The 26,751-nt window shown below is 41.7% G+C and overlaps 1 protein-coding gene across 8 annotated transcripts in view; it reads left to right on the forward strand.

Moving 5' to 3' along the window:
* Positions 1–26,751, forward strand: part of ATP13A3 (ATPase 13A3) — a 137,119-nt gene that overhangs the window by 41,782 nt on the left and 68,586 nt on the right. For 7 of the 8 annotated variants that reach the window (XM_078854341.1, XM_073358999.2, XM_073358995.2 and 4 more), the window contains 2 exons: positions 22,821–22,917; positions 25,644–25,817. In XM_078854341.1, the coding sequence (XP_078710467.1) occupies positions 22,867–22,917; positions 25,644–25,817 (225 nt within the window). In that variant the 5' untranslated portion in view covers positions 22,821–22,866. Of the gene's footprint in view, positions 1–10,370; positions 10,470–22,820; positions 22,918–25,643; positions 25,818–26,751 lie in introns of those variants that run through there. The other variant, XM_073359000.2, reaches the window with a different exon arrangement.

Here is a 26,751-nt window from a genome sequence, read left to right on the forward strand (position 1 = left end):
CTGACTGTTCCTGATCACTTTCCTCTCCTCTAAGTGCTTCAGAATTGATTCCTTGAGGACCTGCTCCATGATTTTTCCAGGGACTGAGGTGAGGCTGACTGGCCTGTAGTTCCCAGGATCCTCCTCCTTCCCTTTTTTAAAGATTGGCACTACATTAGCCTTTTTCCAGTGGTCCGGGACCTCCCCCGATCGCCATGAGTTTTCCAAGATAATGGCCAATGGCTCTGCAATCACATCCACCAACTCTTTTAGCAGTCTTGCATGCAGCGCATCCGGCCCCATGGACTTGTGCTCGTCCAGCTTTTCTAAATAGTGCCGAACCACTTCTTTCTTCACAGAGGGCTGGTCATCTGCTTCCCATGCTGTGCTGCCCAGTGCAGCAGTCTGGGAGCTGACCTTGTTCTTGAAGACAGAGGCAAAAAAAGCATTGAGTACATTAGCTTTTTCCACATCCTCTGTCACTAGGTTACCTCCCTCATTCAGTAAGGGGCCCACACTTTCCTTGACTTTCTTCTTGTTGCTAACATACCTGAAGATACCCTTCTTGTTACTCTTAACATCTCTTGCTAGCTGCAACTCCAGGTATGATTTGGTCTTCCTGATTTCACTCCTGCATGCCCGAGCAATATTTTTATACTCTTCCCTGGTCATTTGTCCAATCTTCCACTTCTTGTAGGGTTCTTTTTTGTGTTTAAGATCTGCAAGGATTTCACTATTAAGCCAAGCTGGTCGCCTGCCATAGTTACTATTCTTTCTACACATTGGAATGGTTTGTCCCTGTAACCTCAAAAAGGATTCTTTAACATACAGCCAGCTGTCCTGGACTCCTTTCCCCCTCATGTTATTCTCCCAGGGGATCTTGCCCATCAGTTCCCTGAGGTTGTCAAAGTCTGCTTTTCTGAAGTCCAGGGTCTGTATTCTGCTGCTCTCCTTTTTTCCCTGTGTCAAGATCCTGAACTGGACCATCTCATGGTCACTGCCTCCCAGGTTCCCATCCACTTTTGCTTCCCCTACTAATTCTTCCCGGTTTGTGAGCAGCAGGTCAAGAAGAGTTCTGCCCCTAGTTGGTTCCTCCAGCACTTGCACCAGGAAATTGTCCCCTACCCTTTCCAAAAACTTCTTGGATTGTCTGTGCACCGCTGTATTGCTCTCCCAGCAGATATCAGGGTGATTGAAGTCCCCTATGAGAACCAGAGCCTGCGATCTAGTAACTTCCGTTAGTTGCTGGAAGAAAGCCTCGTCCACCTCATCCTCCTGATCCGGTGGTCTATAGCAGACTTCCACCGCAATATCACCCTTATTGCTCACGCTTCTAAACTTAATCCAGAGACACTCAGGTTTTTCTGCAGTTTCATACCAGAGCTCTGAGCAGTCATACTGCTCCCTTACATACAGTGCAACTCCCCCACCTTTTCTGCCCTGCCTGTCCTTCCTGAACAGTTTATATCCATCCATGACAGTACTCCAGTCGTGTGAGTTATCCCACCAAGTCTCCGTTATTCCAATCACATCATAATTCCTTGACTGTGCCAGGACTTCCAGTTCTCCCTGCTTGTTTCCCAGGCTTCTTGCATTTTTGTATAGGCACTTGAGATAACTTGCTGTTTGTCCTGCTTTTTTTGTATGAGACAGGAGCCCTCCCCTTTCGCGTTCTCCTGCTCATGCCTGTCAGGTGGAGCCTGTCTCTGCCTAGCACTCCTCCTTCTTGGAACACCATCCCATGGTCAAAGAATCCAAAGCCTTCTCTCTGACACCACCTGTGTAGCCATTCGTTGACTTTCACAATTCAACGGTCTCTACCCAGGCCTTTTCCTTCTCCGGGGAGGATGGACGAAAACACCACTTGCACCTCAAACTCCTTTATCCTTCTTCCCAGAGCCACGTAGTCCACAGTGATCCGCTCACGGTCATTCTTGGCAGTATCATTGGTGCCCACGTGGAGAAGCAAGAAGCGGTAGCGATCTGAGGGCTTGATGAGTCTCAGCAGTCTCTCCGTCACATCGTGAATCCTAGCTCCTGGATGACACAAAGCTGGGAGGTATTGCCAATACAGAGAAGGACTGGGATATTATGCAGGAAGATCTGGATGACCTTGTAAACTGGAGTAATAGTAATAGGACGAAATTTAATAGTGAAAAGTGCAAGGTCATGCATTTAGGGATTAATAACAATTTCTGTTATAAACTGGGGATGCATTTCTTGGAAGTAACAGAGGAGGAGAAGGACCTCGGAGTATTGGTTGATCACAGGATGACAATGAGCCGCCAATGTGATGTGGCCGTGAAAAAAGCTAATGAGGTCTTGGGATGCATCAGGCAAGGTATTTCCAGTAGAGATAAGGAGGTGTTAGTACCGTTCTACAAGGCACTGGTGAGACCTCATCTGGAATATTATGTGCAGTTCTGGTCTCCCATGTTTAAGAAGGATGAATTCAAACTGGAACAAGTACAGAGAAGAGCTTCTAGGATGATCCGAGGAATGGAAAGCCTGTCTTATGAAAGGAGACTCAAAGAGCTTGGCTTGTTTAGCCTAACTAAAAGAAGGCTCAGAGGAGATATGACTGCATTCTATAAATATAACAGAGGGATAAATACCACAAAGGAAGAATTATTATTTAAGATCAGCACCAATGTGGACACAAGAACAAATGGATCTAAACTGGCCATCAGACAGTTTAGACTTGAAATTAGACGAAGGTTTCTAACCATCAGAGGAGTGAAGTTCTGGAACAGCCTTCCAAGGGAAGCAGTGGGGGTAAAAGACATGTCTGGCTTAAAGACAAAGCTTGATAAGTTTATGGAGGAGATGATATGATGGGGTAGCCTAATTTTGGCAATTAATTGATCTTTGACTATTAGCGATAGATATGCCCAGTGGCCTGTGATGGGATGTTAGATGGGGTGGGATCTGAGTTACTACAGAGAATTCTTTCTTGGGTGTCTGGCTGGTGAGTCTTGCCCACATGTTCAGGGTTTAGCTGATCACCATATTTGGGGTCGGGAAGGAATTTTCCCCCAGCACAGATTGGCAGAGGCCCTGGGGGTTTTTCGCCTTCCTCTGCAGTGTGGGGCACGGATCACTTGCTGGAGGATTCTCTGCACTTTGAAGTCTTTAAACCATGATTTGAGGATTGCAGTAGCTCAGACATAAGTTAAGGGTTTGTTACAGGAGTTGGTGGGTGAGATTCCGTGGCCTGCGTTGTGCAGGAGGTCAGACTAGATGATCATAATGGTCCCTTCTGACCTTAAAGTCTATGATTCTATGAATAGGCCACTGTGGCCTATAAGGGATTTCACGAATGGGTTTTCTGCTCTGGTGTCAGAGGTGCTTTGAAGTATTAAAGGATCACTGTCTGTTTTATTCCATACCTGTATTTTAGTGTCCACACTGGTGGCTCTGTATAAATACTGTCAAGCTCTCACTTCTTTAAGCACCTAATTGATTTTGCTTAAATGTTTAGATGGACTCATTTTATTTTAACATGAAAATACATTTTATTTTTTTAATTCTACACCACATTGATAGGAGGTGCTTAATTTATAAAGTTAACTATAACATTCTAGTATTGGAAATATGAAGAAAACCTTACTTAAGTTAGACACACTTTTAACACTCAAAACTTCTCATGAAGTACCTTTTAGTATAATTTACTTTCATGTTGTCTTCCCAACTCCCTCTCATCCCAACTCAAGTGTTGTACCAGGTGTCCTTCAAGGGGCTCTATGCTCCCGTTTGTGGGATTGCCACTGGTGTGAGTGGCAGAACCTGCTTCTAAAGCCATTTTCCATGGGGTGTGCAAGCACTCTCATGCTGCATTTTACGCCACGACCATGATATAGTGATTGCGAAAACCGGTTTCTGAGAAATGTTGTGCGGAATAGTCTTTCCCTCCTTTAAGATTTAATGGCAACTTTCCTTTGCTAGCTCCCACCCTCCATCCCAGCCCCCATGAAGTTACAGAACCACAGATTTGGTTCAGCAGCTTTACCGCCTTTTCAGATGCAGCCTAGCATTTTGATCTCTTTTAAGAACTTGAATGTGGCACTTCCAGAAGACCTTTTACCACAGTCAACCCGTTATGCCAAAGGTGCCATCTTTGGATGCTCATGACTGCCTTTACTTTGAACTTGACATCCATTTGCAATTTTGAATTTCACAAAAGTTTGAACAGCCATCGTGGCATAGGAACTGAGCACTAATTAGTTTTTTGCATATGCATTAGTTTTTTGCATATGCATCCATTTTGCTGCAGGTCCAAATTTTTTCTGTCTCTCAGTAGGTCTTTCATTATATGTTTTTATATAATGTACTTAGTTTGCTAAAACTGTCCTCAGATATTTGCAGTAATCTTATGGGACCTAAACAGGAATAAAATCTCGTAATGGCTGTTTGTAGCATTTGGTAGCTGGTGGTAGGTTACATATTTTGCAGGAAAGTAGTCAGAACCATGTCTGAAATTCCTACAAAACTCAAGAACATCTCTACTTTTTGTATTACACCTCGAGAAACATATTCAGTCCTCAATATTTGGAGCCTGTCCAGTCTCTAGAATACTATCACTTACTAGAAATCTGCAAGACTTTTAATGACTTCATGTCCTTGGCTCTTGAGGAGTGTTGCTTTCAACACCTGGACACCCATCAGTTTGTTTTATTCAGAACCATCCTGTTCTTTATGTTCATTAAGTCTAGGAGTAATTCTTTAGCTTTCGACCTCTGCAGCCAAGAAATGTGCCAGTTCTCCAACAGCTGGAATACACTATCATGTCATTGCTTTCCTCCCCCATGTTTTACTGAATTCAGAAGACTTTTAAAAACCTTCAGGATACCAACATCCTATTGAATCCATTTGGATCCAAAGGCAAGGATGGACCAGTGGTTAGGGCACTGATCTCGGCCTTGGGACTCTGGTTCAATTCTCTGCTCCACCACAGTCTTCCTGTGTAACTTGGGATAAGTCAGTTAGTCTCTCTGTGCCTCAGTTCTCTATCTGTAAATGGAGATGATAATATTACCATACTGAACAAGAGTATTGTGAGGATAAATATATTAAAGATTGAGGTGCTCTGATACTTCAGTAATGGAGGCCACATAAACACCTTAAATCACCCCCCTCCCCACGTTTAGAAAGAGATCCAAATCACATTCAGTGATCCCATTTGAAAACACAGCTTCAGCTATGAACTCTATACTGATGACTCCATTATGGACCTGTCTCCTTCAATCCAAACTAAGTTGTTGGTCTATTTTTCTGACATCTCCTCGTGGATGTCCAGACATCAGTTAAAGTTCAACCTGCCCGAAACAAGAGCTCTTAATCTTTCCCTCCCACATGTCCTCCCTCCCTCTCTCCCTCCATTCTCAGTCACCATAGACAACATCACTGTTCTCCCTGACTTATAGGCCCGTAATGTGGTTGTTATATTCTACTCTGCCTTATCTCTAAATCCTCACACCCAGGCCTTGTTTAAATTTTGCAGCTGCTTTCTGCATAATACACCGGACCCTTGCTAAAATGCAGGATTTGGGATCCATGCGCGGTACCACATTAACGCGGGGACCTCATTAAAATGAATTCCAATTAAAGTAATTAAATTTGGGATTCATGGCCGTGACTGCGTTGTATGCGAATTTGCACTATGTAGACGTGTGTTCTAGTGAGTGTCCAGTGTATCTCTAAAGTCTAGTTTTCTCTCACTGCCTGCAAAGCTAAATCTCTCATTCATGCCTTCATTTCATGTCTTGATAACTGCAACATCCTTATGTTCAATCTTGACAAATCCAGTCATTACCTCATTTATAGGCATTCAAAGTGCCGATGCAAATAAGTTTCCTCTCTCATTGCTTTGACCAGATCACCTCCCCTTTGCGTCTTTCCACTGGCATTTGCTTCTCCTCTTGAGTCATTTATGTGCATAGGCCCTTCATGTCCTATCCCCATCCCACCTCTCATCTTCTATATGTTAGCAAGACATCAACCCCTGCTTCTGCTCTGACATCGATGCCAGCCTAAATCACCCATTTGTTGAATTTTCAGACAGGCATCTTCATGCTGTCTCTCATGCCACCTGCTGTTCACGGGAGAGATTTCCCGTAAACATTCACAAAGCCCTCTACTAAAAAGTATCTCCTTAACGTCTTTGACATTACGCTTACAAAAAAAACTTGACTATAGTTATTTGCAGCATTGTTGTAGCTATGTTGGTCTCAGGATATCAGAGAGACGAGGTGGATGAGGTAATATCTTTTATTGGACCAGCTGCTGTTCATGAAAGAGACAAGCTTTTGAGTTTACACAGAGCTCTTCTTCAGGTCTGGGAAAGGTACTCAGGGAAGATCTACACTTAAACGGCTGCAGTGATGCAGCAGCAGCAGAGTGTTAGGGAAGACGCTACTATGCCAACAGGAGAGCTTCTTCCATCGACATAGGTTATCCATTGCTGCTATGTCAAAGGGAGCTATGTCAAAGGGAGAAGCCCTCCAGTCAACATAGCACTGTCTACCCGGGGGATTAGGTTGGTATAACTGTGTGGTTCGGGGGTGTGGCTTTTTCACACGTATGAGCAATGTAATTATACCAGTGCAAGTTTATAGTGTAGACCTGGCCTCAGAATGTCACAGCTAAATACAAGGTGGAACAAATAAGGAGTTAATGCATGTTGTAAGAGACCATTCAAGGTGCAGTGGGCAGTTAACGCCTCCACAGTTGTAGGACAAGGGAAGGTTAGTGGGTTTTAGATAGTTGTAGTGAGCCATAAATCCAGTGTCTTTATTGAGTCCATGGTTTTGTCATCTAGCAGGGTTATGAATTGAAGCTCCCAGGCTTGACTTTTGCAGGTGTTGTGCAGGTTTCCTTTGAGGATGAGGACTGAGAGATTGATATGGAAGTAATTATTTTATGGAAATTTTTCACTCAGGGGTAATATAATGTTTTTGTCTTATCTCATTTTTCTGTGTAAGTTCATTTGAGAGCATAGTGCCAATATTCCAGGCAGGACTGAATCTCCATTAGACAAAACTTAAAGAAGAGAATGACCTAAATGGCCACCTGTGAATGTTCCCTTAATAATATTCCCCCTTTTCAACCAGGTGACCATGAATGATATCACTCTCCTGAGGATAACACAGAGAGGTAAAGAATGGATGTTGCTTGAATGCCAGCAAACACCGGGACCATACGCTGCCATGCTTTGTTACGCAATAATTCCAGACTACGTGCTGCTGGCTTGCCGTGGTAAAGTGTCCTACCATGGAGGACGGAATAAGGCTGCCCTCCCCAGAAACCTTTTGCAAAGGCTTTGGGAGTACATCCAGGAGAGCTTCATTGAGATGTCCCTGGAGGATTTCCGCTCCATCCCCATACATGTTAACAGACTTTTCCAGTAGCTGTACTGGCTGCGAATACATCCCAAGTCTTCGGGGCAAATTAATCATTAAACACGCTTGTTTTTAAACCGTGTATTATATTTACAAAGGTACACTCACCAGAGGTACCTTCCCCACCTTCTAGGTCCGGGAGCCCGCCTTCGGTGGGTTGGGAGGGTACTAGATCCAGGGTGAAAAACAGGTCCTGGCTGTCGGGGAAAATGGTTTCTCCGCTTGCTTGCTGTGCTTCAACCTCCTCCTCATCTTCCTCATCCCCAAAATCCACATCCCTGTTGTGTGAGAGTCCATTGACAGAGTCCACACACAGGGCTGGGGTAGTTGTAGGGGCACCCCCTAGAATGGCATGCAGCTCATCATAGAAGCGGCATGTCTGGGGCTCTGACCTGGAGTGGCTGTTTGCCTCTTTGGTTTTTTGGTAGGCTTGCCTGAGCTCCTTAAGTTTCATGCGGCACTGCTGCGCGTCCCTGTTATAGCCTCTGTCCTTCATGCCCTTGGAGATTTTTTCAAATATTTTGGCATTTTGTCTTTTCGAATGGAATTCTGATAGCACGGATTCGTCTCCCCATACAGCGATCAGATCCAGTACCTCCCGTTCGGTCCATGCTGGAGCTCTTTTGCGATTTTGGGACTGCATGGTCATCTGTGCTGAAGAGCTCTGCATGGTCACATGTGCTGATCAGCTTGCCACGCTGGCCAACCAGGAAATGAAATTCAAAAGGTCGCGGGGCTTTTCTTGTCTACCTGGCCAGTGCATCTAAGTTGAGAGTGCTGTCCAGAGTGGTCACAATGGAGCAGTCTGGGATAGCTCCTGGAGGCCAATACCATCGAATTGCGTTCACACTATCCCAAATTGGACCCAGCAAGGTCGATTTCAGCACTAATCCACTCGTCAGGGAGGAGTACAGAAACCGGTTTTAAGGGCCATTAAAGTTGGGGAAAAAATGGCTTCGTAGTGTGGACAGGTGCAGGGCTAAACCAATCTAACGCTGCTAAATCCGTTTTAACTCATAGTGTAGACCAGGGCTAAGTGGTGGTTGGATGTCTAGGACTGCATAGCTGTCCGCTAGGGAATGGAGCGATTGTGGCAGCTGTGATATTTAAGGATTTCACAGTTGTTTTTTTCCCCCCCTGAAGCAATCGATGTAATGATCAAGCGTATGGTTTCGTCTGCTGTAGGGTGTCCAGTCAGGTGGTTCTTTTTTCTTATGACTGTTCATAGGGACATGGTGGTTGTGGGTGGTAGTGTCTTTGTTGTGAAGGAATTCTTTGAGGTGGAGTCAGTGAAAGAATTCTTCTAGTTCTCCACATATTAGTATGCTATCCGGTTCTGTGGTGGGGCAGAAGTACTGTTTGTTTGAGAGAACAGATAGTTCAGCTCTGCTGAGGGGTAATCTTGGTAAGCTGATGATGTTGAAGTGCCATGTAATGTCCATGTGCTGAGTCCCAATGTCATGGTTTCTCCTGGAGATACTGTACTGTAGGTTGTGGAGTTGTTGTAGTTGGTTCCACTTTATGTTTTTGTGTTGCATGGCTGTTATCAGGGTTTTTTGATAGTTATTTTAGGTTTACAACAATCTGTAACATACTAACCCTTCTTTGTCCTATGACTTAGAGATGTTATCTGCCAACTTCATCTTGAATGGCCTCTTGCAACATGTGTTAAGTTCTTATTTGTTCCACCTTGCATTTAGCTGTGACTTCCATCCCAAATCCAACTTGTATTGAGCTCCACTTCCATCCCAAATCCAACCCCTGGCTATTTTCCAATTACCTTTCTCAGATCTAAAGAAATAGCTATGTTTATGCTCAAAAACTTCTCTCTTTCACCAACAGAAGTTGGTCCCATAAAAGATATGACCTCACCTACCTTGTCTCTCTTAACGATAATTAGACAGGTGGTGTTCTGTGACACCCCCCCCCCCCCCCCCCGCTTTTCTTGCTGACCAGTATTCTTGTTGTTTTGTGCTCTGCCTGTGTGTGATAGCCACCTATTGTTTTATTTTTAGGTTTAAATAGGTCGTCTGTTATTACATGCATTCAGCCACGAACATAAGTTAATACCCCTGCCTTTTGGTGTTCCTTTAGAATCTATTGAGAGGTTTCAGAGTAGCAGCCGTGTTAGTCTGTATTTGCATAAAGAAAAGGAGTATTTGTGGTATCTTAGAGACTAACAAATTTATTTGAGCATAAGCTTTCGTGAGCTACAGCTCACTTCATCGGATAGTAACTTGACTTCTATATGTTCTATGAAAAGTGCACTTCCAGCAAGCACAGAGTCCTTTAACACCATGCTGGTTTATTTCTGACTCCTAAGGAAGAGTGCTTTGTAACCATTTGAATTATGAACTCCAGTTTTTGCAGCACTTTGAAGGTCTTCCTATTCAGGCATTGATCAAGCCAACTCCCATTTACCTCACTACAAGATCTAATGGGTTTCTAATTGGGTGTACCATGGCCATGTCATTGATTAACTTTTTTTACAACATTTTTGTGGAGCAAAGAATAATAAAAAATATATATTTTTTGACTTCACCTGTGCCCACTGATGAGTTGTGTGTGTGTGTGTCTTGTATTGTGTACTTAGTCATATAAAAATGTTGAGCTCAAAGCTGCTCACTGTAAATACAAGGAAGGGTTTGGTCAGAAGCATAATATCCTATATGTGTGTAGCCATGCAGATAACATCAGGGCTCATGCATGCACATGAAACTACGTCCTAGGACCCTAGTGAGCTGTTGTACTGGTTTGAATAGAGTGAGCTGTACCAACAGTCTGGTGGCTGGAGGCATATCCTCTGTACAAATCCAATTAAAGTTTTTCAATTGTTCCCCTTCCCTCCCTTCCCCCCCCCGCCAAAAACCCCCCCATAAAAAAACCCAAACCCAAGCAGTGCCAAATGTACTGTGATATTTTAATCTTTTGATAACACAGTTTGAAAAGCCCTTGGAGACTTTTTTAGATTTTAGACAAAATAGTTCATTGGCAGGACTTCCCTTGTAGATAGGGTCTCGGTTATTAAGAACTGCATCGTGGAACTTGTGATAACAAAAGCATTTGGAGTTGACGGTTGATAGACTGCTACTGGTAAGAGAAACTTTTTTTTGTTACTTAGATGTTGTTCCAAAGATCTGTGAAGCAGTTGAACAAAAGATGTTTAAGATTTAACTACTTTTTTTCACCATTAAACTAAGAAAATAAAAATACTTACATAATTAAACAGACTAAGAAGGGGATGATATTGGAGGATCTATAGTAAGTAGACCTAACTACATGGCAAAACACTTCAAACAAACAAAACGATACCCCCCCGTCCCCATACTGGTGTCTATGTTGCTATCTTAGAACGTAGTATTGTATACATCAAGGCACTGGGAATGTCTCTCTTCAAAACTTCATTCTTTCCTCTTATGTAGAGATACCCTTCCCAAGATTAGGGGTTCTCTCATTTTCTCCTACCATTCTGCAATTTTCAGTGAGCTTGGTTTTTCCAGTTCTTTAACTTATGGCAACTGCTCATGCTTTCAGCAGAAACTTTTTTTTTTAAGGTTTACTCATACGGGTGACAAATGTTCAGCATTGTTGACTTAAAATCCTTTCCATACAGAATTGTTACAGATGTTCTCTAAAAACTATACAAAATCTTAGAAGGTTGATTTAGAACCAAAGGAAATAGTCTAATAATGGTCCTCAGGAATCTCATTCATTTCTAAATGAGTAAAAAAGTGTTTTTGAAATGTATAGTTTTTTATATTTTTGTTATGTGTCTAGTTTAAAAATATGCTGCTTTGTTACGTTGATTCTAGCAACTTTCATCAAGTGCTCTCTTCAAACAGTTATGCAGTTAAGTAAGAAAAATCTTTGTTATTTATACTATTTGAATGTTTATAGCTTTCAGTTATTTTATTATAAATTGCCATACTGGCCAGTGATCTTTCCGTATTCTGTCTACAGCCAAGGTTGAAATCTGATGCTTCAGAAAGTGTTTCACCCCATCCATCCACCCCCAGTAATGCACATAATTTTACTATGCGAGAACTTTCTTCCTGACCCCAGTTGATAATTATTTTTTGTCCTGAAGAATGGTTACTAGGCCTTTTACCTTAATTAGTATAACTGCAGATGTCATTTATATACTGCCTTAATCCTTTTAAAAATCATACTGCTGAACTTGAGGTCAGTGTATTTCAAAGGCTGGTTATGTGTTGCACAATCATTATTTACTTCTATCTGTTTCGAATGTGTTGCCTTTAATTTTCAAGGGATAGTTTAAGCAATATTGTCCAAATGTCCTTTTTTATACCATTCATGATATTGTTTCTCGCTTGTCTTCTTTCCAAATTTTCATAAGTATAATTCCATTGTCTTTTAATCTTTGGATGAAAGGTTCCCTTTCCCTATATTTTGTTGCTCATCTGTTTATACGTTCCATTTCTGTTGACTCTCTAAAGATGAGGTGACCAAAACTGCACACTCTAGTACAAAAGAGGAGGGTATCATTAACTTACATAATGGCTTATTTTCAGTATTAGTATATTAAACAGTTTGCCTGTTACTCACCATTGAGCTGTCCAGTGATACCTGTGCTTATCTCCTGAGGATGCAATTAATTTGGAACCCATCTGGGTACACAAGTGGTTTAAATTGTTCCTTCGAATTAGCATTGCCTGACCTGTTTCTGTGTTGAATTTCATGTTGCCTATTTGTCTGGTTTTGATGGATGTTTGCAATCGAACTATGCCTGTCACAATGGTGACTCAGTGAACAAAAATTACATAAGCATACAAGAAATCAAGATAGTATTTTCAATTTCTTCCTGCATTGTGGTTTTTTTGTTTGTTTTTGGTCTTCTTCATACTTATTTTACCATGACTTCTCACTTTCCTTTACTGCTGATCTTGGGCTTCTGGTGGGAGTGAGGGTATACAGAAGGAAAGGCAAAGAGAGATTCAAACAAAGGTGGAAGACCTTTGGAGAGAGCTGGAATCATTCTGATGTCTGGAGTTCCATACCTGTGAGCCAGCTATTGAGACAACCCAGTCCTCTGCTCCTACCAGTCTTGTTCTTGCTATGGTAGGTGCTTGGATACTGTGGTGATGAGGACCGTATAAGTCCTTAGATAACTGTAACCAGGGCATGAGTTAGGCTGGTACACAGCGGCATGGCCTACTAGCACTTCTCTCAAGCTGCTTTGTTCTCCAGGATCTCAGCTTTCATTTCAAAATAAAGTATTCTGACTAGATTGTCGGGCTCAACGGGTAGTGATCAATGGCTCCATGTCTAGTTGGCAGCCGGTATCAAGCGGAGTGCCCCAAGGGTCGGTCCTGGGGCCGGTTTTGTTCAATATCTTCATAAATGATCTGGAGGATGGTGTGGATTGCACTCTCAGCAAATTTGCGGATGATACTAAACTGGGAGGAGTGGTAGATACGCTGGAGGGGAGGGATAGGATACAGAAGGACCTAGACAAATTGGAGGATTGGGCCAAAAGAAATCTGATGAGGTTCAATAAGGATAAGTGCAGGGTCCTGCACTTAGGACGGAAGAACCCAATGCACAGCTACAGACTAGGGACCGAATGGCTAGGCAGCAGTTCTGCGGAAAAGGACCTAGGGGTGGCAGTGGACGAGAAGCTGGATATGAGTCAGCAGTGTGCCCTTGTTGCCAAGAAGGCCAATGGCATTTTGGGATGTATAAGTAGGGGCATAGCGAGCAGATCGAGGGACGTGATCGTTCCCCTCTATTCGACATTGGTGAGGCCTCATCTGGAGTACTGTGTCCAGTTTTGGGCCCCACACTTCAAGAAGGATGTGGATAAATTGGAGAGAGTCCAGCGAAGGGCAACAAAAATGATTAGGGGACTGGAACACATGAGTTATGAGGAGAGGCTGAGGGAGCTGGGATTGTTTAGCCTGCAGAAGAGAAGAATGAGGGGGGATTTGATAGCTGCTTTCAACTACCTGAAAGGGGGTTCCAAAGAGGATGGCTCTAGACTGTTCTCAATGGTAGCAGATGACAGAACGAGGAGTAATGGTCTCAAGTTGCAGTGGGGGAGGTTTAGATTGGATATTAGGAAAAACTTTTTCACTAAGAGGGTAGTGAAACACTGGAATGCGTTACCTAGGGAGGTGGTAGAATCTCCTTCCTTAGAGGTTTTTAAGGTCAGGCTTGACAAAGCCCTGGCTGGGATGATTTAACTGGGAATTGGTCCTGCTTCGAGCAGGGGGTTGGACTAGATGACCTTCTGGGGTCCCTTCCAACCCTGATATTCTATGATTCTATGATTCTATTTTAAAAAGGCACTGTTATGATTATTAATGAAACTTTGGAAAAGTGAACAGTATGTCTGTTGAGCTCCAGCAATAGCTCTGAGAGGGGTGAGCTGCTTCCTTTCTTTGAAAAGGAGTTAACTCCAGGCAAGTGATACGTTAGAGTTGGACCCACTAAATTTCAGTGAGTGTTGGGTGCCTAACTCCCTTACACTCACTTGAAAATCCCAGCCTTACACATCAGCATTGTTAAATATTTCACCGCTCATTTCAAAATATGGGAGGAAGGATCACATTATGCAGATCAGCATAATGTATTGACATTTTTACTGAGTGGATGGGTTATTTCCCTACAAACAAGAAGGAGCTAAGGCCAAGGAGGCCAGCCCAGAAGAGCATGTGGCTATATTGCTGAGGCACTAAACTCATCAGAGGAGAGCTGAGCCTAGAGAGCCTGCATGATTCAATATTTTGAATTAGTACATAGTCTGAGTGGTATCAAGTGGGCAGAGTTTATTTTGTGGGCAGACGTTGAAAGAGTGCCAATATTTCTCCCCTCCGCTTCCATCGCAAATCCAACCCCGACTATAATTACCATGGCTAGTCAGAGAAGTGACCCTTGATGTAGCCAGAGCTCTGCATATTAGAACTTATACTCCATACTGAACAGAAAGTTAAGGACAGTATGTGGAACACTGGGTGATATGTACAGTAGAACCACAGAGTTATGAACACCAGAGGTATGAACTGACCGGTCCACCACACATTGGAACCAGAAGTACACAATCAGGCAGCAGCAGAGATTCTCCCCCTCCCTCCCCCCCGCCAAAAAAAAAAAAAAAGACAAATACAGAACAGGACTATATTAAAAATAAACTACTTTTTAAAAAAAAAAGGAAAGCAGAATTTTTCTTCTGCATAATAAAGTTTCAAAGCTGTATGGAGTCAGTGTTCAGTTGTAACTTTTGAAAGAATAGCCATAACATTTTGTTCAGCGTTACGAACATTTCAGAGTTACGAACAACCTCTATTCCCGAGGTGTTCGTAACTCTGAGGTTCTACTGTACTGGTTGAATGTGTTGCTCAGGAAATGAGGTAATTGTATTAAAAATTATTGCTGGATCTAACAATATGAGTATAATTGTGGCCCTTCTGGTGTTCCTCACAGTATTTCCTAATTTTGACTAACCCTAACCCCACTATTCAGCCTCTCCTCTGTGTGGCTAACTTGTTAGAACATCACTGATTATAATAGGGAGATTGAGATACCTCAGTGTTTACTCTTGGCTTTTCCTAACTCTTCTCTTATAGCTCTGAAAGGATCAGGGGTTAAAACTGATCTGTATCTCTAGCCCTATGGTCACCGAAGTTCCTTAATAGCCTCTTCTGAGAGACTTTTATTTGGTGATTTACAGTTCACTGATCACCTTGCTATCTTGACAGGTTTCAGAGTAACAGCCGTGTTAGTCTGTATCTTGGTGAATCACAGATAAAAGCAAACATTAGTTATACCTGAGACCAGAATAAAAGAAAGGACAGGGACAGTTTTCCCCCCAGCTTTCCTCCTGTTCATCACAGTTGTTTTACATGAAGTTGCACAGGATGCAAATTGGGGCAAAATTTGTTCATTTGGATTCCACTATTTAATGTGTTGATAGATTAGTGATCTAACAAAGCAAAGTAAAATGGGCAATAGGACAGCAGATGAAATGTAGCACAGTAAAGTGAAAGTTAATGGTTGTTAGAAGGAATTAATTAAAATAATCATCCACTCTGATGGGTTCCAAAGTAGTTCCCACCTCTCAGGAACCTTTGGTTTGGCAGATGCACAAGATTCAAGTCCTTGTAACACATAGTTAGATTTTAAGGCCAGAAGGAACGACTGTAATCATGTCGACCAAACTCCTGCATAACACTGGCTACAGGACTTCCCTGAATTAATTCCTGTTTGACTTAGAGCAGATCTTTTAGAAAAACATCCAGTCTTGATTTAAAAATTGCCAATGATGAAGAATCCACCACAACCCTTGGTAAGTTGTTCCAGTGGTTAGTCACCCTCGCTCTTAAACATTTGCACCTTATTTCTAGTCTGAATTTGTTTAGCTTCAACTTTCAGTCACTGGAGGTTGTTTATACGTGTGTCTGCTAGACTGAAGAGCCCATTAGCAAATATTTGTTCCCCAAGTAGGTACTTGTGAACGATGATGTGAAGTCACCCATAACTTACTTTTTGTTCAACTAACTAAATAGGTCGAGTTCTTTGAGTCCATTTTAAGGCAGGTTTTCTAATCCTTTAATCTCATGGCTCTTCTCTGAACCCTCTCCAATTTATCAACATCCTTCTTGAATTGTGGACACCAGAAGTGGGCATAGTATTATATAGTGGGTGCACCTGTCCCTAATACTGAAGTAATATAACCTCCTTACTTCTTCTTGGTAGTCCCATGTTTATGCATCTAAGAAGTGCATTAGCCCTTTTGGCCACAGTGTCGCACTGGGAGCTCATGTTCAGCTGATTATTCACTATGAGCCTCGCCCCCCATCCCCACCCCAAGGCTTTTTCAGAGTCACTGCTTCCCAGATAGTCCCCCATCCTGTAAGTGTGGCCTGCTTTCTTTGTTCCTAGATGTATGACTTTCTATTTGGCTGTATTAAAATGCATATTGTTTGCTTGTGCTAGTTTTCCATGCAATCCGGATTGCTCTGTATTAGTGACCTTTTCTCTTCATTATTTACCACTCCCCCAGTCTTTGTGTCATCTCCAAACTTTCAGTGATTTTGTTCTCTTCCAGGCCATTGATAAAAATATTAAATAGCATAAGCTAAAACTGAACCATATGGAACCGCACTAGAAACACACCAGATGATCATTCCCTATTTATAATTGCATTTTTGGACTTAATGGTTAGCCAGTTTTTAACCCATTTAATGTGTTCCATGTTAGTTTTGTATCGTTTTAGTTTTTCAATCAAAATATCGTGCAGTAGCAAGTCAAATTCTTTACAGAAGTCTAAGTGTATTATGTCAACAATATTTTAGCTAGTGTCTTATTTTAGTGTTACTTTGCAAGACAACTGAATATACAGGCCTTGTTCTGTACCTGGGCTTTAGACTTTAAAAAGGCTTTTGATAGATAAATTACCATGAAATGTTAAATTTAACAGATTATGTATATTTGTGCCTTTTTGCCTCGTTTGCACATTAGTGCAAATTAAAGTTTGAAATGAGGAATTGAGAATATTCGGAGGAGAATATAGTCACTTTGTATCATGGCTAGAACGCTTTTAACAATATCACATTTATTAATGTTGCCCAGCTTTGTAGCAGAGGACTATATTGGCAAGATGCTAGGAACATAAGCGCTTAAACCAGTTTGATACAATTTTTAATTTGTGTCTATGTGTATTCACTGTGATGCATTTAGAATAAGTAAAACATATTAATAAAACTATTCTTAAACTGTCGCTACTTGCTTTTTCTTTGCTTTCTCTTTCTCTCCACATCTGCCATCTTGTTTCTCATGTCATTTTTTCTCTCTCTCTTTCATTATGCCTTTTATTGGGTTCCCTCAACTTCCTTTTTTTTGGGGGGGGGCACTCTTCCTGTTCGCGCTGCTTTCCTTTATTCTCTTTCCTTCTAATCTTGACTCTCTTTTCTCCATGCTGTTGATAGAGCCAGCTGAACCTTGGCATTTTCCTCAGGTCCATGGCTGCCTGAAGACCAAAGTGCCTTGCTCTGTACCAGGGCCATGATTGGCAAAGAGGGGAGCTGATCCATTACCACAGCTGCTATTTGCAGGTGTCTGTTTCTGCTGATTTCTATGACTTATTTGTGCAGCAGGGAGTGGAGCAAGCTTCCACTCCCTGCTTTTGGAGGGCCTTCAGATTCCAGGAGCTGCTTCCTCTGGAGCACAGCTAGCGGGAGGGGAGATGTAGGGGGAGAGCAGCTGGTAGTGGTGAGATGAAGGAATTTTATCTGCTTAACATTAGTTCATGCTAGGAAAGTTTTGAGGACACACTACTTGTACTAACTGTTTGAATATTTGAGGTTGTGTCCTGGTCCCGCAAACTCTTATTCACATGAGTAGTTTTTACTCAGGGAGTTCCATTGGAAATAGTTGACAAGGTTTGCAGAATTGAACATTTAATTTGCAAATTGCAGCAGCTTTCTGATATTTGATAGGGTGAGGGCATGTTCATGTATTTACATTGGAATGCATATATTTATTGTTGTGGGTTCTGGTGGCTAGACAGCATGGTATGTGCATATTTGTATTAGTAAAGAAGATAGAACTTGTATGAGGGAGTAGTTTGTTATATTTTTATTAATTTTTAAAGTAACAGTCTTATTTCTGAAACAGGATTTTCAGTACCAAAATGAAAACGGTGTATCAGCATGCTTTGCCTTTTTTATTACTTTTTTGTCTGCCTAACAGTATAATAAAATACTTTGTTTATCTGTGCCATGTGGTTTGTGGAATGATTCCCAGTTTAAGAATTTAAACTGACCCAGTTTTGCAAACAGATATGCAAATATGAATAATCAAATTCCATTTATTCCTCTCCCCCTCAGTGCTTTCTCGGTGCCATTTATTCTTCTGCCCCTCAGTGTTGGCAACTGTTTGCTTTGGCTGGAGCTGTAGCCCACGAAACCTTAGGCTCAAAGAAATGTGTTAGTCTCTAAGATGCCACAAGTCCTCCTGTTCTTCTTGTTCTCATCAAGAATCGGACTCTGCCGTCGGGCACTGACACTGATAGTGCAGCAGAGTAACATGCATGTTTTGTTTAGGGATGGAGCAAGTTAGTTCCAGCATGAGAAATGGAAATCTTTTCTCACGACTGCTGTGAACTTTACTGTAAACTATAATTCATTACGTACCAAAAACTTTTCTGGTTATACAAACTGATTTGAAAAAAATCCTGTGACTTATCTGTGGTGCGTACATAAACTTGCATTTGACATGTGTTGTTATTCCAATGTTCAGTTTTGTTAGAAACCATTCATTAATTTAGGGCATTTTTTACTAATAACATTTCGAAGATGTTTTCCTCAGTTAAACAGACTTCAAAATTAATCTGCCGTGTAGTGAAGAACGTGCATGTGACAATTTTAATAAACTCAAATACCTGGTTTTAGAGAGTACTTTAACTGTTGTGTACTCCATGGAGCAGTGGTGTGCATCTGAAATTAAAAAAAAATATATGTAAAGTCAAACTAGAGTAATAGAAATTTACGCCAACAGTTCGATTTTAGTTGGTCATGTGAAAATGTCAGTTTAGCAGTGGAATGGGAAATTGAGTTTGTCGTATTTGTATTTTTATGACTGGAAGCATTTTTAGCAATGTAGACACCTTGAATGCATGACCAAAGTAAGTAGTCCAACTGGACTTTTAAAATTCATATATTTTTATTAGGAGAAATCATTTTAGCTCCACAGTGTTCTACAGAGGCCTGTCTTGTGCAGCCATGTCAACGAATTGTGCTAAAGCATAGTTTGAAGACAAATGGGGACACTCTAGCTCTACAGTACACTAGGTGTTAATACACTTTTCTGAATGATTTGTTTGTTGAGATTCTGCTTCCATTGGAACTGTGACAACTAATATTGTAGAAAGAGGTTACTTACTTGGTTCAAACGAATGTGGGAGGACATTGACACAGTTATTCAGCTGACTAGAAGTGATGTTTATTTAAAAAAAGGATAATAGAGAAATTATTTTTAATCTTTATTTCTTAGTGAGTCTTGTATTATTATCTAAGAACCTGATCCTGCAAGGAGTTCCCTGCAGATGGACTCCTGGACCCATTTGGGTCTCAGTTGACTTCAGTGGTTGTCTGTGTTGGAACATGGGCTGCCTGCACTGTTCTCCATGAGGGATCAAGGCCTAAGCATACAATAATACATGTTCTGTTATAGGTGGGGATGCAAGCACTCCCAATTAATGCTGCCTGATGGTTCCCTTCACCCTGTTTTCAGTCATTTTTAACATTGCCAAACTTTAACCATTTGGGTTGATATTTCAGCTAAAATGGTTTAGTCGTTTCCGAGAATGAAGCTAGGGAAAAACATGGTGTTTTGCCCATACTAAAAAATTCCAGTGACCTTCTTTGAGAAGCTTTTGCATCCTTATGCTTTGGAGCAGTGACTTGAATTTTGGCCGAGAGGTAGCTTTTGTGGCAGGGATATATATGCCTTTTGCCTTCTGTCAAGGTTCCTTTCCCCACTCTGAACTCTATGGTACAGATGTGGGGTCCTGCATGAAAAACCCCCTACGCTTATTTTTACCAGCTTAGGTAAAAACTTCCCCAAGGTACAAACTATTTTACCTTTTGCCCTTGGACTTTATTGCTGCCACTACCAAGTGTCTAACAAATATATAACAGGGAAAGAGCCTGCTTGGAAACGTCTTTCCCCCCAAAATCCTCCCAAACCCTACACCCCCTTTCCTGGGGAAGGCTTGATAAAAATCCTCACCAATTTGCATAGGCGAACACAGACCCAAACTCTTGGATCTTAAGAACAATGACAAAGCATTCAGTTTTCTTACAAGAAGACTTTTAATAGAAGAAAAAGTAAAAGAATCACCTCTGTAAAATCAGGATGGTAAATACCTTACAGGGTAATCAGATTCAAAACATAGAGAATCCCTCTAGGCAAAACTTTAAGTTACAAAAAGACACAAAAACAGGAATATACATTCCATTCAGCACAACTTATTTTATCAGCCATTTAAAAAAACAGAATCTAATGCATCTCTAACTAGATTGCTTATTAGCCCTTTACAGGAGTTCTAACCTGCATTCCTGCTCTGGTCCCGGCAAAAGCAACACCCCACTCCAGCTTTGAAAGTATCTTGTCTCCTCATTGGTCATTGTGGTCAGGTGCCAGCGAGGTTATCCTAGCTTCTTAACCCTTTACAGGTGACAGGGTTTTTCCTCTGGCCAGGAGGGATTTGAAGGTGTTTACCCTTCCCTTTATATTTATGACACCTTCCACATGAAAATCTGCCCAAATTTGGCCAAGTGATAAGTTTTTGAAACATCGCAGTTCACACATGCTCAATTTTGACTTGCTAGGGCTTTGCGGCTACATTCACTGAAGATTCTCTCTTCACTGGACATGCTCCAGCCTAGGGCTGACTTTCACTGCAATTGCAGTTGGGGCTGGGGCTGGGCATAGGAACTGAGAGCAGGGCGCCTCTCAGCAGTGTGGAGGGAAAAGCTGCCTCATTCAAATGCAGAAGGGGCAAGAAATGGAAAGGAGTGGGGTGGGGAGAGGGGGCAGACACTGGCACTGCCTGGGCAAGGGGATTGGGACTGAGAGCTGGTGGGGTGAGGGAAAGACAGGGAGCAAGAGAGGGAAGCAGTTTGATGAGAACTGGGAACCCATGTGGGGTGAGGAAAGGAGTTGGAGGGGGCAGATACAGATGAATGCTGGAAAGGAGAGAACTGGGCTGGGCTGGGCAAAGAGACTGAAAAAGGAGGGAGATGGGGAGCCAGTGGGGCTGAGAAATGTGGGCAGGAGTAACTGGAGGCTGGGGTGGAGAGGTCCATCTAGCCCAGTGTCCTGTCTTCTGACAGTGGCCTGTGCCAGGTGCCCCAGAGGCAATGAACAGAACAGATAATCATCAAGTGATCCATCCCCTGTCGCCCATTCCCAGGGTCTGGCAAATCCTGCCCATCGTGGCTAATAGCCATTGATGGATCTATCCTCCGTGAATTTATCTAGTTCTTTTTTGAACCCTGTTATAGTCTTGGCCTTCACAGCATCCTCTGGCAAGGAGTTCCACAGGTTGACTGTGCGTTGTGTGAAGAAATACTGCCTTCCATTTGTTTTAAACCTGCTGCCTGTTAATTTCATTTTGGTGACCCCTAGTTCTTGTGTTATGAGAACCATGCCAGCAGACCTTGGGCATAAAAAGGTTGGAGACTACTGCTATGCAGTTTTTTCCACACTATCCCTTGTCATAGAATCGTAGGACTGGAAGGGACCTCGAGAGGTCATCTAGTCCAGCCCCCTGCACTCCTGGGGAAATAATCCTATGGCCACTACTTCTCCTCCAAGCCACTTCTCAATTCTTGATGTCTGGTGTGTACCCTGCAAGAAACTGTCCATCTGTTATGGCTAGGATGAATGTCCATTGGATAGTTAATATTTAATTGTAAAAGAAAGCACCTTTCTAATGAGACAGAAACATCAATGTGGGCACGTAATAAACTCACATAACTGTGTGACCAAACTACTGTTACCCTTGTCACCCTCGACTTTCCGCCTTCTCTTTTGTTTGTTACTCACTTCTTGTCTTTTTTTGAGTCTGGAAATGGTTTGTCTGGGCAGTGACTGTCTTTCTGTATATTTGTTCAGCACCTAGAGTGGTGTGGGGCCCTTGGGTGCTGTCACAATATCAAAATAAATAAATAAATAAAAATAAGAATTTCTAATTCTTGTGTTCTGTTTAGTACTGCTCTCCAGCTGTGCATTTCCATCTCCATAAGAATCTAAAAATACAGTTCATACTAAGGATATATAATGGTGTGTATGTTTATTGAGGTGCTTTAGTTTTGATGTTGGAATATAATAATAATAAATTAAAATGCAGTTAGAGGTTTCAGCCAATTTCAAGTAGAAATTAAAGGACGGCTTTATGGCCAGGGCACTGAACTTAGAGTGAGGATATTTGGGTTCAGTTCTTGGTTCTGCCACAGATTTCCTGTGTGACCCTTGGGTAAATCATTTAATCTCTATATATCTTGGTTCCGCATCTTTAAAATGAAGATATTTTCATACGTTACAGGGGTGTTGTGAGAATAAACTCACTAATATTAGTGAGGCATCTAAGTGGCTAGAAGTGCATTTTTAGTTATATCTGTTTCCATTTGTCAAATAACAATTTATAGACTTCTAGACTAAGATTGGGTTTTGAAATATTTTTTTAAAGTTAACTATTTTAGTGGACATTTTTGTCTATTGAACAGCAAAATACTTTAACATATACTATGGTCACATATTCTGTTAAGAATTAGATGAAAGCAGGTTGGGTGTCCGTGCATTTCATGTACATGCATGTTGTGAATGTAGTTATGCCAGTGAAACATCAAAAGTTAATGCATGTGCACAGTAGTCAAAATATGGCTTCAACTGGGTTTTTTTTAATACTTCTCTTGCTAGAGGTCTTCCGGTATCTGAAGTTGAGAAGTTCCACATCTCAGTAAACATGGAAAAGGAAGAAAAGAAGACTGTCAATACAGGCGAGGAGGATGAGATGGTAATCAGTTTTACGGTCTCGTTTCACAAATTGAAGAAAATGTTGCTTTTCTGTTTGGGGCATATTGCTTTAGGCACAGTCCTCATGAGCCCCTTCTGGAATCATAGAGGACTAATCTTGGGGTACGAATTTCCATTTATTCAAACTCCTAAAGAGAGTATGAAGAACCAAGCAGATCTGTACAGCCAAAACTCTAACCAGTCCCACAGTGTATTTTACTTCTCAATACCCTTTGAAAGGAAAATTGCAGTGAAGTGTTTCATAAAAACAAATTGTGGCCCTGCTCCCTTGTGGTAGGGAGCCTGGCTAGAGCTGTGGGCCTGGTTGTGCTCTGTGCACACACTTGGCACACTTACCCAGATGCAGTTCCTGTCCCAAGAATATGGTGACCATATTTCCCAAAGGGAAAACGGGACACTGTGTGGGGCTAGACTGACCCAACCCCCCCGCCCTTGTGAGGGGCTGGCCCGAGCCACTTGCCTGAGCACACCTGCTCCCCGTGCAAGGCTGGGGCTGGCGTTGCTGCTTGCCCGAGCCCTGCATCATTCTCCCCCCTCCCCCGACCCCCATCCCCTGCACCCGGGGCTGGCATTGTAGCTCAGCCCCACCCAGCATGTTCCTCTGCATCCAACTTTTTTGACAAAACTGAGCATTTGTCCCATTTGTACGTGTCCCATTTGCATTGGTCCCGTTGGCACTTGCCAGCTGATCACGTTGGCAAGAATAAATGGGACAAACACCCATTTTTGCCAAAAAAGTCGGGATGGCTGGAACAGGGCTTAAAGAAGGGACTGTTCCGGTCAAAACCCTAAAAAACCCCAACCTTTTGACGAAAATAAATGAGTTCTAGCAATTAGAGTGTGATGATGTTTCAAAAAGAGATTTTGCAGATACCTTTAGGTGTTAATATTTTCATAAATGTGAATGATGCTGGTGGGTCTCAAAGATCGCTTCCATTTTACTGATACTACAGAACAGGAAATTTGTTCCATGTAATATGAGACAGAGGAAATACCGCTCAGCATCTGAAAGTTTCCTTTGAGTTACTGCACGGAAACACTCAGCCAAATTTTTGTGCCTCAGGCTGTACCCAGATAGTGATAGGACTTACCCTTGATTGTTAATTTATTATCCTAAGAGGCACTTCATATTTTTGTGTAATTTGTTCTTCATTGTAACAAGAGAGTACTCTGAATATTGCTTCCTACTAGGAGGTGAGTGGACTTTCTCCAGTTGCCACAGTAACTGCTGTCTTTGGAGCGTGGTTGGGGTTTTTTTTGGCTGTGTCTCATGCTAGTGTTTCACCAGCTGTACATAAGCGTTACAGTGGGTAGCCCTACTTCCAAAACAATATGTTCCCAAGTATCATTTGGGTGAGAAGTACCTTCTTACGATTAGAGGCTTGGCTGTATTACATTTTAAGATGAAATAAGAGTAACGTAGTTCATTCCTTCCTCCCATTCCCAACTACCCCCTTTTTATTTCCTCCCCAGAGAATGAAAACCATTTGTCAGTCAGCCTGATTTAAATCAGCAATTTAAATCATGCATTAAATCTCCAAGTAGACAATGTTGATTTAAGTCCTCGATTTGGATCAACTTCTACTTGTTATTTTCTAAAGAAGATGCTTTTTCGTTGATTGCATAATAACTGTTAAAACATGCTAATTTACAGCTAAATAGAGCCTTTACACGAGATTTGGTACATCTTTTTGCGGCCTGGGAGGGTACACTATAACTATATACATTTACTGAAGCAATTATACAGCTTAATATGTTCAGATTATTATTAATTGCACATTTTAGTATGTTAGAAAATGGTGAATGATATGCTATTTTATAGATAATTAACCTTTTGCTCATGATTTGTGTCAAGTTGCATTAGGATGGTAACTGAAATTTAAGTAAACACCCAAAACAGCATCTAAAATTTATTTTTATTAAACAAAACAAGCCCTTACTACAATACATGACCTATAGTGCCCTATCTATAAAGCTTGACCTAAAAATTAGATGTTTTACCTGTGATTCTTTCTTCATATAGAAAAGCAGTCTTTAACTCAAAGATTTTGATAGAGGCTCATGTATTCAGCATATTTTTTATTGTTTTAAGATATTTTAGTAAGTTTAGGTCTTAACATATTTTATATTAAATTCAGATGTCATTTTAACAGGTTTATTTTTAAAAACTATGCAATTTAAATAAAATAAAAAAGAAGATTTAAATCAATTTTTTTTTCAAAAAATTATCAATTGTATCCACCCTAGTTTGTTGTCTGATTGTGAGCAGAAAGAAGAATACTAAACTGTTCACAGCTGTTGTTGGGGCGTAGAGCAGGCTTGCATGCCATGTTCCCTTACATCTTCAGAACCATGGACCAGAACTGGGTCCTTAAAAACTAAAGGTTAGATTGTAACGTAAGTTTCCCTGCATAGCTCCCTCAGCAGTCTGGGGAGGAGTCTGTTTCTGTATTGCAGTGTTTTTAAATTGGGTTTAGCACTTCTATGGGTTTTAATGAGTCTATGTGCATCAGACTGAACAAAGCAGTTGCCACACTATAGTAAATAAACTTTTTTGAACCCTCCCCCTAGCAAAGAAAAGGAGGAAAAACCTTTGAAATATGACACATTTATCTGCCACAGTTTGTAACCGGTTACTACTGAATTTTTCAGCCAAAGCAATTAAGGATATCTTTGTTCATTATTTGTTTCCCTGTTTCCGTACAGGAGATTTATGGTTATAATCGGTGCCCCTGGAAGCTAGTTTTAGTTGCTATAGGGGTGCTTTGTACTGGTGGCTTCCTCCTCCTCCTCCTCTACTGGATGCCTGAGTGGCGTGTGAGAGCAACGTGCAAAAGGACTACACTTAAAGACTGTGAAGTGGTGCTACTGAGAACAACTGTAAGTTTGTACACTGAATGTGCTCTAGTTTTGTGAATGCAGTGATTGAACAGAAAAGTTAGAGGTAGTAGTTATCAGCTCTTGGGCTAGTGATATTACTTTCTTTGCATCACGGTTTATAAATAAATGATGGGTGTAGTTTGCCAGTTGTAAGCAAATTGAAAACTTGAAGGAGGCTTTGGGAGCCCTGGAGCTGCAGCTGCTTCAGAGGCTGTGGGGGAGAGCAGCGTGGCCGGAAGTGGAGAGACTCTGGCCCCACCTCTTCCCTTCTGGCTCTGCTGGCTGTGCTGCCTCTCCTTGCCCCCTCTGTTGTGGGGCAGGGGCATGTTCAACCTCTCCATCTCTATACCCGTTCATAAGCCAACCCCCTTCTCCGACGCTTCCCTTTTTTACCAAAAAAATTCGCCTTATGAATGAGTATATTCAGTAGTTTTCTTTTGTATAGAAGATTTCAGGAACTGATTAGACCTAGGTTTTGGAAGGCCGTGAGCTGAGGCTGTTGATGCACTGGCCTTAGAGTTTTGTATAGCATAATATAGAGGTTCTCAAGCTACCGTCAGTGGTGTGCAGAGCAGCTTCTGTCACAATGGTGCAGCATCCATCACGCATCTAACAGTAATGCTTTCTTCTAGTTGTGGCCCTTGTTCAGGACTGCTGGGATTTCCAGCAGTTTTTTTGCTCATTTCTAACCCTTAAGAAAGCTCTGGACCTCTTTTCATGTCTGTCTTTCTCCAATGTTTCTTTTATATAAATTCAGCAATGAACAGTTGTGCAGATAACACCAAATTGGAGAGATAGTCTATATGGAAGAGGACAGAAGTAAACTACAAAGTGACATGGAGAGGTTAGAGCATCAGGGATTGCAGGTTATGAGTGGATATCTGGTATTAATTACTTACTTAAATCAATGTCAAGTCCTGTAGAAAGGAAGAGG

The sequence above is a fragment of the Lepidochelys kempii genome, chromosome 9 (genome assembly GCF_965140285.1).
Source record: "Lepidochelys kempii isolate rLepKem1 chromosome 9, rLepKem1.hap1, whole genome shotgun sequence".
Lineage (NCBI taxonomy): Eukaryota > Metazoa > Chordata > Testudines > Cheloniidae > Lepidochelys > Lepidochelys kempii.